The sequence below is a fragment of the Apodemus sylvaticus genome, chromosome 5, assembly GCF_947179515.1.
Source record: "Apodemus sylvaticus chromosome 5, mApoSyl1.1, whole genome shotgun sequence".
Lineage (NCBI taxonomy): Eukaryota > Metazoa > Chordata > Mammalia > Rodentia > Muridae > Apodemus > Apodemus sylvaticus.
This window is the reverse complement of record NC_067476.1, coordinates 45,186,204-45,198,874: the sequence shown is the minus strand read 5'-3', so window position 1 is coordinate 45,198,874 and position 12,671 is coordinate 45,186,204. Positions and strand designations below refer to the sequence as shown.

At 37.6% G+C, this 12,671-nt stretch overlaps 1 protein-coding gene across 8 annotated transcripts in view; it reads left to right on the top strand.

Annotated features, from left to right (window-relative positions):
- Cobll1 (cordon-bleu WH2 repeat protein like 1) overlaps positions 1 to 7,913 on the top strand; it is a 155,374-nt gene extending 147,461 nt beyond the window's left edge. For all 8 annotated transcript variants that reach the window (XM_052182591.1, XM_052182589.1, XM_052182586.1 and 5 more), the window contains one exon: positions 6,723 to 7,913. In XM_052182591.1, the coding sequence (XP_052038551.1) occupies positions 6,723 to 6,809 (87 nt within the window). In that variant the 3' untranslated portion in view covers positions 6,810 to 7,913. The remainder of the gene's footprint in view (positions 1 to 6,722) is intronic.
- Positions 7,914 to 12,671: the final 4,758 nt, after the last annotated feature.

The window sequence follows — 12,671 nt, the reverse complement described above, 5'->3', positions numbered from 1 at the left end:
CCAGCAGCTGGATACTGGTGGATGCCTGGGCCTGATTTGGCTTTCACACAGGAAACTCTTCACAGCTTCTAGAAAGAGCTGGATCTGAGCCAGCAGAAAGGAAACCTAAATGATGTGCTTATAATTGTATCCTATTTAAAACTCATTACTTTAGATCCTATTGAGGATAAAACTTTATCACATCGAGTAAGAGGTTATTAACCGCTCAGAGCCTATAGAGTGTCAGCTTCTAAGTTTTTAGTGAACATTTTAGACATAATCTATTTTATTTCTCTAAAAATGGTTTATGGAACTAGTAATATTCATTATCTCTAAACTTAATGACCAGCACTTCAGCTCTAGTATATACTCTTAAAAATTATTTTGTAGGGGCTAGAGAGATGATTCAGTGATTAAGAACACTGGCTATTCTTCCAGAGAACCCATGTTCAATTCCCAGCACTCACATAGCAGGTCATAACTGTTTATAACTCCAGTTCCAGGCGATCTGATACCCTCACACCAATGCATATTTAAAAAAATATTTTTGTAAACCAAGATTTCTATATATAACAATGCACATGCCATATTTGTTGTAAAGTTGCAAAAAAAAAGTATAACTCTAAAAATAATAGACAGTAGTGTTTGTGGACTAGACCATCTTACTGAAACATGTTTTTATGCTCTTTGATCTTCCATACAGTTACAAAGAATGCTGTCGATCATGTCCATCCACCACTATCACCCCTTCACTCCTCTGACTGCTCACCCATACCCTTCCCAACTTCAGATCCTACAGTAGAAAGCATCTGCACTAGTTCTTTGAGATTTCCATACAAGATATTTTGATCATATTTGTCTCTCACCCCAGTCTTCCCAGATCTACATCTCATTCCTTACTCTCCCTATTCTGGGTCTTATTTTGTTAAAAAATATCCCACTAAGTCCAATGTGTGCTCTTGAGAAGGCTAACTACAGAAGCGTGGTTACACCCTTAAAACTGAGTTATCCTTTGCCAACAGCTCTCAGTCGTCAGTTAGCTCCCAAACTGAAGGCGGGGGCCTCTTGTGACTGATCTGTTGTCTCCAGAAAACACTTCCGTGTAGTTATCAACTACTGCTGACCCTTTCAGTCTTTCAGCTCCCTCTTCCCTGGAGGCTCTGAACCTTTGGTGGGCTCATGTTGTGATACACATACCCCATTTAGGGATGAGCATTTTGTGATCTTCGTCCTATAAGTCTGAACCAGTCATGAGATCTTCTGGAAAAAAAAAAAAGAAGCTTCTCTGAGCCTCACAGAGGTGCACTAATCTGTGTGTATATTGATAAGTTGATTGAACATTATGTCTGCTTAGCGCAGTAATAGTCACAGGTTTTCCTCTAGGACCTTTGACCTGTGTAGCCAGGGGTTTGGGGACTCTAAGAACTGTTCTAGGTTTCAGTTTCACCTTGTGGAGCAGACCTTAAATCCAATCAGAAAGTAGTTGGTTAGTCCACAACATCCATTCCACTGTTGCACCAATGGCATGACTTATAGCAATATGAACTCAGCAGGGGCTGTGACAGCATATACAAGTCCTTCACAAGCTCAAGCCAGACAAATCTGAATATGGAATGGGGATATGGCGCCATGTTTGCCTATATCTATGTTTGAACTCATATTTTCAGTTTAGCTCCAGGTACCATCTTGGCTATGACTCTGGTCCCTGTAGAACAGCTAACCTTCATTAGAATAGCTACCTTGCATTAGAGCATTCAGTTCATGTGTGTTGTGTGAATGTGGCTGTGAGCATGCTATGATCTTTTCATGAATCTCTGGGGTTTTTCCATATCTTACTCTAGTTCACTGTACATGTAGCCATGGAGACTAGTTCGTCTTCATATAAAGCTTTAATTAGCCTAGCACAATATTTTCAAATTGGGTTCAATGTTCAGACTTATTCGTGAATCAGGATCAGCAAATTGTTCATAGAGAATGAAGGTAAATCATCCATTATTGTTTGTCTGTTCTGACACAAGAACTGTGGCTGCTTTCAGTGCTTTGTGTTGTCTTGAATTAATTCAAAATAAGGCCATTACATTGTTACAAATAGAATATGCTTTTAAAGAGGAACACTCCTCCACTGCTGGGGGGTTGCAAATTGGTACAGCCATCCTGGAAATCAGTCTGGCGGTTCCTCAGAAAACTGAGCATATCACTTCTGGAGGACCCTGCTATACCACTCCTGGGCATATACCCAGAGGATTCCCCAGCATGTAATAAGGATACATGCTCCACTATGTTCATAGCAGCCCTATTTATAATAGCCAGAAGCTGGAAAGAACCCAGGTGTCCCTCAACGGAGGAATGGATACAAAAAAGTGATATATATACACAATGGAGTACTATTCAGCCATTAGAAACAATGAATTCATGAAATTCTTAGACAAATGGATGGAGCTGGAGAACACCATACTAAGTGAGGTAACCCAGTCTCAAAAGATTAATCATGGTATGCACTCACTAATAAGTGGATATTAGCCTAGAAAAGTGGAATACCCAAAACATAATCCACACATCAAATGATATACAAGAACGGAGGAGTGGCCTGGTTCTGGAAAGACTCAGTGTAGCAGTATAGGGCAAAACCAGAACAGGGAAGTGGGAAGGGGTGGATGGGAGAACAGGGGGAGGGAAGAGGGCTTATGGGACTTTTGGGGAGTGGGGGGGGGGCCAGAAAAGGGGAAATCATTTGAAATGTAAATAAAAAATATATCGAAGAAAAAACTAAAGCCGAAAGAATGAAACAAAACAAAACAAAAGAATATGCTTTTAAAAATAGAGTCTAAAATAAATGTATATTTTATACGTCATATTGTAGATTGTCTTAGAATGTAAAACTTATCTGACCAAATGGTAGTATGGAGAGAACAATGAGCCACGTATGCCATACAGACTCTTCCTGGCTTGTGCTATTTAATTAGCTTGCTTTTTATTCTTATTTTTTTGGTTTGATTTTAAACAAAGGATCATACATTGACAGTTCTCTGTAAATAAATAAAAATTTTGTAGAATTAACTGGTGCTTCATAGGCACAGTTCAAATTTTGTGTCTGCTCATGAAAACACTTTAAATTCTTTAAATGGTAGATGATCAACAGGCACATAAGTAAATTCTTAAATACTAGTTTTTGATAAGTAACTTTGGGGGGTGAATCTAGAGAGATGGCTCAGGTTAAGAGTACTGTCTGTTCTTGCAGAGGACTCAGGTTCAGTTCCCAGTACCCATGTGGCTACTCACAATTGCCTGTAACTCTAGTTCTAGTGCATTAGACACTGGCCTCCATGGGCACTAGGATTGCACATAAAACAAAATAGATCATATTAAAAAATAATTCTGTTGCCAGTGAATGTGTGCATTATGTGCAAAGTTCAAACAAATCAAATAATACTTTCAGTTTCTGAATGTTTCTTAAAAGTAATATCATTTAAAAAAATATTCTATAGCACTCAACTTTGACAGGCACCCCCCAAAAATCTTTGGTATAAAGTGGGATCAAATAGGATCTCTAATCTTAGAATTTATAGAATCATTGGAGAACCTAATGATATCTCCTTATATTAGCATATTTAAATATCAAAGAATTAATTTTTTTCTTTTAAGATAACCTCTCTTCAGTTAGTGGGCTTTTTGTTTTGTTTTGTTTGTTTTGTTGTTCTTTTTGAGACCGGATGTGATCTACTTATGGTAGCTGAGGCTAGTCTTGCTTTCACAATCCCTCTGCCCCAGCTGCTCAAAGTGCTAGGATTCTTACAGGTGCATCAATCAACCTGGCATATTGCATTCTACAATATTTTATTAGTGTATTAACAAATCTAGTTTATACAATGGAAACATGTAGTAGAAATTTATACCCTTACATCTCCACGAAGCTTCCCATCCTCGGTTGATCTATGCTGTTTAAGATGATACTGTATTTGCCTTTTTTATTTTAATTAGCTTCCAGAATACTCAGTTTCTGCATGCATTTTTCCATACACTGCATTTTAGTTGGCTCTGCCTTAACTCCTCTGTTGCCTCTTTGCTCTTCCCACTATAGCATCCTGTCCCCCATACTACCCTCTTTCACTTGATTCTCCTTTCCCACTCCCCTCCCTTAAATTATGTTCCCCCCCCCCCAAGTTTTTTGGCCCCTTTCTGGTTTCCTGGCCTTTATTAATATTTGCCTCACCTGGTATCCTACTCACATTTCAGTTGCTATTTAAATCCATGACCAAAAGCCACCTGGGAAGGAAAGGGTTTATTTGGCTTACAGGTGTTCTATTCCATCATCAGAGGAAGCCAAGGCAGGAGTTCAAGGCAGGTACTGAAGCAGAGACCACAAGGACCATTGCTTACTGACTTTCTCCCCAAGGCTTGCTGAGCCTGCTTTCTTATATAATGCAGAACCACTTGCCCAGGGGTTGACACCACCCACAGTGGGCTAGGCTGTACCTCATCAGTCATTAATCAAGAAAGTACCTTACAGACTTTGTCTGGGCCAATCTAATGGAAGCATTCTCTCAACTCAAGTTCCTTCTTTGCAAATGCTTGTGTTAAGTTACCAGGAAACTAGCCAGTGTACCTGGATATGCATACCTAGCAACGAGAAGCTAGAATTGCACCTGTGAGAGAGCTTATGGTGTGTATTTCTTTGGGCCTCTCTTACTTTGCTTCATATGGTATTTTCCAGTTCTAACTATTAGCCTATAAGTTCCATAATTCTATTTTTTTTTACTGCTGAGTAAAAAATGTCTTTGTGTTATAATACCACATTTTTATTTATTATCTCTTTGTGTATTTATGACCCTTGAGGATGATTCATTTCCCATCTGTGATGAAAAGCATAGTAATGACTGTGGATGAACAAGTGTCTTTGAAGTAGGAAGTGAAGTCATTTGAGAGTTTGTCCAGGAGTGGTGCAGTATTTCAGGGTTGTGAGTTTCTTCAATTTTTAGTTTTTGGTGAAGACTGCATGCTGATTCAACAGTGGCTTTCCTAGGTTACACTTCCACCCACAGTGGCTAAGAATTCTCTCCCTCACCTCCAGCTTGACTGTTATTTGTTGGCTTTTTTTTTTTTTTTTTTTTTTTTTTTGACGATAGACATTTTGACTCAGGTAAAATGGATTCTCAAAGTAAATTTAGTTGCTGCGATGGCTGTGGCTAGAGATGTTGAATGTACTTCAAATAGTTATAGGCCATTTGCATTTCTTCTTTTAAGAGCTGACCAGATCACTGATGCTTTTATTGGTTACCAGTTTTATTTGTATTGTGTTTAATTTTTGCAGTTCTCTATATAGTCTAACATCCTTTGACTATATGAGCAGCAGCATGACATGCATATTGGGGGTGATTTAACTGGGTTCTGTTTATAGTGACACAGTGAGCAAATTTTACTTTTGAATATCAAGAGCTGTCACTTTAGTTTTGTGAATTCATTTGTACATTTTTATTTTTCCTTTTTCTTTCTGTGTTTTGTTTTTTGAGAGGGTTTCTCTGTGTAGTCTTGGATGTCTTGGAAGTCAGTAGTCCAGGCTGGCCTCAGACTCTTAGAGATCCACTTACCTTTGCCTTCCAAGTGCTGGAATTAAAGGTATGCACCACCATTGCCTGTCCATTTGTTTCTTACAAAGAATTATGAGGGGTCCAGTGGAAGAGCATTTGATACTCTTTCAGAGGACCAGAGTTCAGTTCCCAGCACCTGTGCCTGGAAGCTTACAAAGGCTTGTAACTCCAGCTCCACGGGATCTGATAACTTTACAAATCTTTGCTGGTCAAATTACAATTGGGAGATTTTTTCTTATAGTATTTTATATTTGACTCACACATGTACATCTGTATATATGTATGTGTATTTACTATTCATGGTACATATGTTTTTGTTTTCCTTTACATTCTTCTAAGGCTTTTGGAAAATGCCTTGGAATTCCAAGGCATTTAGAAAATTCTTCAGTCTTCGGCTGGGGTGGGGTGGGATGGGGGTGCCGGGGGAGGAGGGTATCTTGCTCTGCATCCCAGACTAGCCTGGAATTCTCCTGCCTCATTGTCCCATGAGCTGGGATTCTGCTTGACTGTCTTAAGTGATTTTTTTTTCTTTCTCCAGTGGTGTACAAATGGAACACTCAGCCAGTGGGTTTTGAAGACTTGAGTGTTTATTGATTGAAACTTCCTGTAAAGCCCTTCTATCATTCGATTGTTACAGACTTGACAGTTGGCTATAGCCCTTGCCATGAAAAAAATTCTTAAAGACCCAATTTTGGTGGTTGATGCTTATGTTTTGAATATATAGGGAGTCACTAAGTGGAGGACTTCAAACTGCTGTCTGACATTAGAACCAAATTTTAAATTTTTCAAAATTCAGTGTAACTTTTTCAAAGCCCTTTCCTAGAGAAGCCAGGATTCATCTAGCTAAAACTGCACTGAGCAGCTTGGTCTGCAGTCTGTTTGTGCTCTTGCATTTTATGTTGGCTTGATAATTTTATAAAGATTAAGATGTGTTGATGGGTTATTTAACTTGTTTGTTGTGGAAATAACAACTCTTAATTTTCCATTTCATGATAGAGTGAACATTTATTCTTAATTATTTATAAATCATTGAGTGATAAATACTGAATGCTAACATTTACAGCTAAGCAGAAGGTATAATGTGATAATTGTTAAAAATTAGACAGCTGTCGCATTTTATAAAAACTGATGGGAACAAAATGTGTTTCTTCTTCTTAGGTTACTGTCCCATCGAATACAATATCTGTGAATGGGAGGCCGGGGCTCAGCCAGTCCATGTCCATTGACGCCCAGGACAGTCGCTAATATTACCCTGCTGTGACACACTTCACCGACCAGCTTTCTGCCTATAAGAAATATTGACAAATATATATTCAGATGTATATTAATATATAAATCTGTCCAAGAATAAACATTTGTATTATGGATTTAATGCCAAAAGAAAAATGAGTAGAATTCATAATTTATAATAATTTTTAGCCTTTTTGTTATAGCTAAATACTGCTGCTTTAGAAATGTTAAACAAGGTGTAAATGACTTGGTTTCTTCCAATGATGAATAATCACTGCTTATGTTTTTTTTTTCTTATGGACATGCTGTGCACCATGAAACTAAGGTGTAAATTGAGATTTATAGACATATTGTATGACACAGAAATAGGCAAGTACAGACTAACATTTACTGCCTCAGTGTTAGGCTATAATTAGAAAGATAAATTACAGTATGGCATTTGTTGCTGAAAGATGTGGAAGACTAGTAAATCAAATAAATAATGTTCAGTTATTTTTATTGAAGAATCATTACTAGACTTATGTATTCTTTAAATACAACTGTAGGAAACAGTTAAGTATTTTTAAATAGAACACTTTAACCTTTTAGAAGTCAAATTGCACAAGAAGACTTTAAGATATTTTCTGTATATAATTATGTTGTTACAGAGATATTACATATTTTCTAATGCCAGAGACCTTAAAATATTCCTGTAAAAATGTTGATACATTGTGACAGTTACTTCACTTTTGGTATAAGGTAAAATGAGGGTTAGTTTATGTCCACATTCAAAACTTTGAAGTGAGACATTTGTAAAATCCTGATTTTAATTAAAGAAAAAGTTAGTCATTTATGAAACTCAGATGCTAGTCATCTAAATAATAATATATATTTTCTTGAAAGCCATAGTGGTTGAAACAGTACTTGATATGTTGACTTCCAGTGGTCCAGAGGTTTAGAACATGTTAGTGTCCTGAACTTCCTTAAGAATTTAATTCCTCTTTTATTAAAAAAAAACAAAAACAACCCACTCAAACAACCTGACACTGTTTAAACTCTTACTAAAGCTACTGGAGTATCTGTGATTTTGACACATGTGAATCTTTTTCCGTTTAATAAAAGCAAGTTATATATTTGAAATCTGTTGTTTCCAGCGTAGCCTGTGTTAACTAGCATATCTGAATACCTGACCTGAAGTACATGCAAATGTGTATTTTTTGTTAGTATGGAAGTTTTGCCTGCCTGTATACCTGCACTCCCTGTTTGCTTAGACCCTGTGAAGTCCAAAGTAAAACACTGGATCCCCTGGGACTGGTGTCACAGGCAGTCTGAGCTGGTAGGTAGATACTGGAAATGGAATCTGAGTCGTCTGTAAGAGCAGCCAGTGCTCTTAACTGCTGAACCATTCCCCCAGTCCAGATGACCATGTTCCGTCAGTCACTAACATGCATGCATGTAATAGCAGTGCTTTATTTTTTCTGGTTGTGAGGATTCCCAGAAAACTGGTGAGCTCTGATAATTGGTTGCCATCATATACAGTACTTAGCCTGGTTCTAGATCCTACTGTTTCCTTGTTTCAAACACGGAGTGAGAACTTTCTGTACATATATTTAGGTTATATCATTATAAACAAGCAAAGAGCAAATTCCCAAAAACTAGTGTTTGTAGTTAACCTGTTTAAGGAGAAACTTGATCTCTGTTTCAAACTCTTATCACCAGTGTGTTTGTGCCAGATTAAAGACTTTTAAAATAATGTTTTAAAACTTAGAACATGATTCATGCTTTCAGACTACAGTATGTGAGACTTGCTTAAAAATAAAAAGATACTGTCATAAAACATGACTCTCAAACCCTTAAGTCATAGATAGAGTACCAGGAAGGCAAATAAATCCCATGTAATAGCATGTTTTAAATATGTAAAAGGGTTAATTTGTCAACTGCACAAGGAAATCTAAAAGACTAGTAAATATGTAAAACGTATTTTGCATATTTGCATATGCTTTGCATTTGCATATTTGTATTGCATATGCTAATCAGAGGAATTGTAGAGAGTAGGAAATACGCAGAGGGTACCATCTCAGCTGAACTGCAATCAAGCATTGAAAACAGGGAAGTGCACTGGCAAATCAGAGGTCCCTTGCCTGTATCCTCAAAATTAGGAACTTTTAAAAGAGATGTTCACAAGATGTGACAGTCTTTTATGCAACCTTATTGGTGTGCCACACTGAGGTATGGCACTGTGGAGTGAGATGTGTTTCATAGCATCAGCTGCAGAGAGTGTAAAATATTGATTTTATACATTATGATTTAGGATACAGAAAAATATAAAACTACTCACATGCTTGCTGGTGGTTGGTTGCCTCCTAAAACCAGACAAAGAAAGCAAGTGAGAGCTTTTTGTGTTGCTTCATTTTATTTTAGGAACCGATGTTTAAAAATGAAGGCTCCTTAAACCTCAGATTCTAATCTACAAAAGTTGTCTTAGTATTTTGTTGGATGTAGGAGATAGGGCTGTCTCTGAGTCACTAAGACGGGGGTTTTGAAAAACTGTCTTGCCTTTACTGCTTTAGAATTTTGTTACCCTCTCTTTGTAACTGAGAAGTCTTATGACAAGTTGTTTTCCCCTCATTTCCTTAAGGTAATAACAAGAATATGAGGCAGGAATGACCCAGAACTAACTATAGATTATTTAATATTGAATAGCTAGGCATTTTACCCTGATGGGCCATTTATAACAACATTTTAAAATTATTACTTGGACATAAGTGAGATTTTTCTCTCTAGCATCTCAGCTTCCCTCTGGGGAACCACTGTTAATATTTGGTTAGCCCATTGGATGGATGTCTCAAGTCTTTTTGTTCTTAGTATAGAATAGAGTTTATTCAGGGCCTGGGGAGGGGACTTAAGAGGGTAGGAGAGGCAGAGAAAGGGGGGGGAGTAGAGACATAAAGGCCAGCCATGAGCACATGGAGAGGGGGAAGGGAAGAGAACAAGAGGGCAAGAGAGAAGCAAGAGGGATGTCTAAAGTCTTGAGTATGTGTTTGTTGAACAGTCACACACTCATACTCTGAGGCAACTTGACTTTGATGCAACCAGGGTTCTGGAAGAGAGGGTTTTTATTCCCAAAAGTTCTGCCATATTTGTCAGCCATCGTCCTTTTTCTTGCTGTGGTATCCTAAACTGCCTGGCGTCAAGGTATTTATAGTTAAGTCTCAAGTCTACCTAATCGTTTAAAATCATGATATCTTGGGGAAAATTATCTTCCTTTTTTTCTGAAAAATGAATTGATAGGCTTATCTCATGGGGATGATTTTAAGGATTAAATGAATTTTAAATGTGTCTGACACACAGAATTTTCTTCCAAATGCACTTTTCACACTTAACGAGCAAGAATTATACTTGTTTATGGTTTAGGGGAATGGCCCTCATTCACATATCACCTACATATACTGTCAGGTTTGGCATCAACAGCAGAATCTACCCTGCAGCTTAATCAGAATCCTTGCGATGCAACCGTCACTTTCTGACTAGAACTGATGGTTCTAAATCCCAAGGCTCCATTGATACATGTGTGTAATGGCAATTGGCCATACTTCATCTTACTCCCAAGAGAAACCAGCTGTGAAGGAGCAGAGACTCACAATTGTTACTATTATATTTTCTAAGATAAAGGGGGTTTGCAGTTGAAAGTTACAGTGAAGGTCCTTGCCCAAAATGATGTTTTGAAATAATTTGAAATTGTCCTATTTATTTGGTGGTTTAAATCTTGCATAGGGTTTCGATGTCTTTTGATTTACCAGAGAACAAAAACATGAAAGGTTGCCATGTTATGAATACCTCTCAGCCGAACACATCTCAGGGTTTCACATTCCCAATTCGCTCTTTCTTATGACTGAGCATTGTCCATGGTGGTTAAAGGTAAATGGCTCTGGGTTCCAGGCTCTCCAGAGTTCTAACCCACTTTCTTGTACATTTCCAGCCCTAAAATTCTAGTTCCTAGTGTGAACAGATGCACTTTCCTTATCACAAGACAAAAAATACTACCATATGTTCTCTTAATGTTTCAGACAGGTTTTTTTTTTTTGAGAAAGATTGTACAAAATTCTGATACTTGACATAGAATGCTTGGTTTTGATGCATCATGGGGCTTTAAAAATCCATTTTAAAGTTGAACAAATTGTTTTTCTTGGAGGGAAATGTATGCTACATTTCCAAAAAATTTCATAATTTTCAAAACAACTCCCTAATTTATTCTTTTTTTCCTTTCATGGTGGTGGATCACTGATAGCTCAGGTTACTTCCCTACCATTCACGCACATAGTTGCCCTGTGACTTGGCACATACTCTCTGTACAGAGGCCAGACTCATTTTCCTGTCTGTAAAAGCATCTGGCATTGTGCCTATTGAAAAGACAGAGGTGACATTGTGCTGGTTCTGAGATGTGTCGAAGGTTAGTATATTTTGTTGCTGGCACTGTCCTTCAGGTACTGCTCTGAGAATGAAATCTCTGAGTGGTCCTGAGGGAAAGATGAAGTGCATGGGAATGCAGGCGTGACTACTAAATCTGGCCTCTTGGCTTGAGCCAGCCCAGCCCATTATCAGTGGGCTCCCAGAGCCTTACCCAACACTGCACTGAGCTGGGTAGTAGGTGAAACACACCATTTTAAACATGAGATTTGATGACTTTAACCATATTCATAGATTTGTTCAGTCTGCTCAAATTCAATTGTCATTTTCCCCAAAGTCCCCTGACTATTCAGTAGATTCAATATGAGTACACCCCAGACACTATGATCTAGATCCCAACTAGCTAAAAGTAAGCCATAATCTCATAACACTGTCTTTATTGCCTTTCTCTATATGTCTGTCCTACTTGTCTTTAGGCTTAGAAGTGTGAGGACCCAAATGTCACCTCCAGTCTTTTGGGAGTCTTATAAGTTGATGGATAAAAATTCAAGATGTTTAGGTCAATTTACATATCTGATAAATATCCCCCAACACCAGTAGGTCTGCTCATTGAGGACACATATTTTACACTTATCTGAAATTCCATTTTAACTGACCATCCTAGATGCATGGATGCAGAAATAAGGAATAACAGTTTAATGTTTCAGTAACCAGTTCATAAGAACACTTCTTTGTAGTTGACAGGAAGGCCAGGAAGATGGGTAAATAGATGGAAGCTATCAGTGTAGACACAGAGAGGTGCTTAAGCTGGGAGTACATGCACCCTGTGGATGGTGTACAGAGTGAGTATTGCTAACAGTGTGCATTATCCTGGGATACCATAAGCATCCATACTGTGTGACTAGGAAACAGACATAGCTAACACATGATTCTGACACTACAGGAAGACTTTAATTATAGTTCATGAAACAAAAATCAGGAAAGAAAATCACTAGCAATATAAATTGTCCATCTTCCCATAGGCTGTCTCTTTCTCTTGGTATTTGGATACTAGCCCATTATTAGTTTTATGACTTTTAAATATTTTCTTCTTCATGTGTATGCCTTCTTGTTTCAAATTTTTAATGAGCTCAACTAATAATAATTGGACATATTAATATATTCTTTCATGATTAGGTTTTTCTTTAAATCAACCTTCAGAGATCCTTCCGTACTCTCGGGACAGAAAAGGCATTCAATCACATTTTAGTCTAACAATTTTTAAATTTTTCTGTCTTAAAGTTAAGGTCTAGCTGTTTGCCGTGTAAGATTGCAATCCATTTTCTTCTTTACCTCTAAATGAAAAACCATTTTTTTGATACTGTGATTTAAGTAGTTCTGACTCTCTTCAGTGATCTGAAAGACTTCTCTGTCATGAGTGGTGATCCCTAAATGTGTGCCTCTTGGGGAATAGTTTTCATCTGTTCAATTGATTAATATAGGTATATTTTA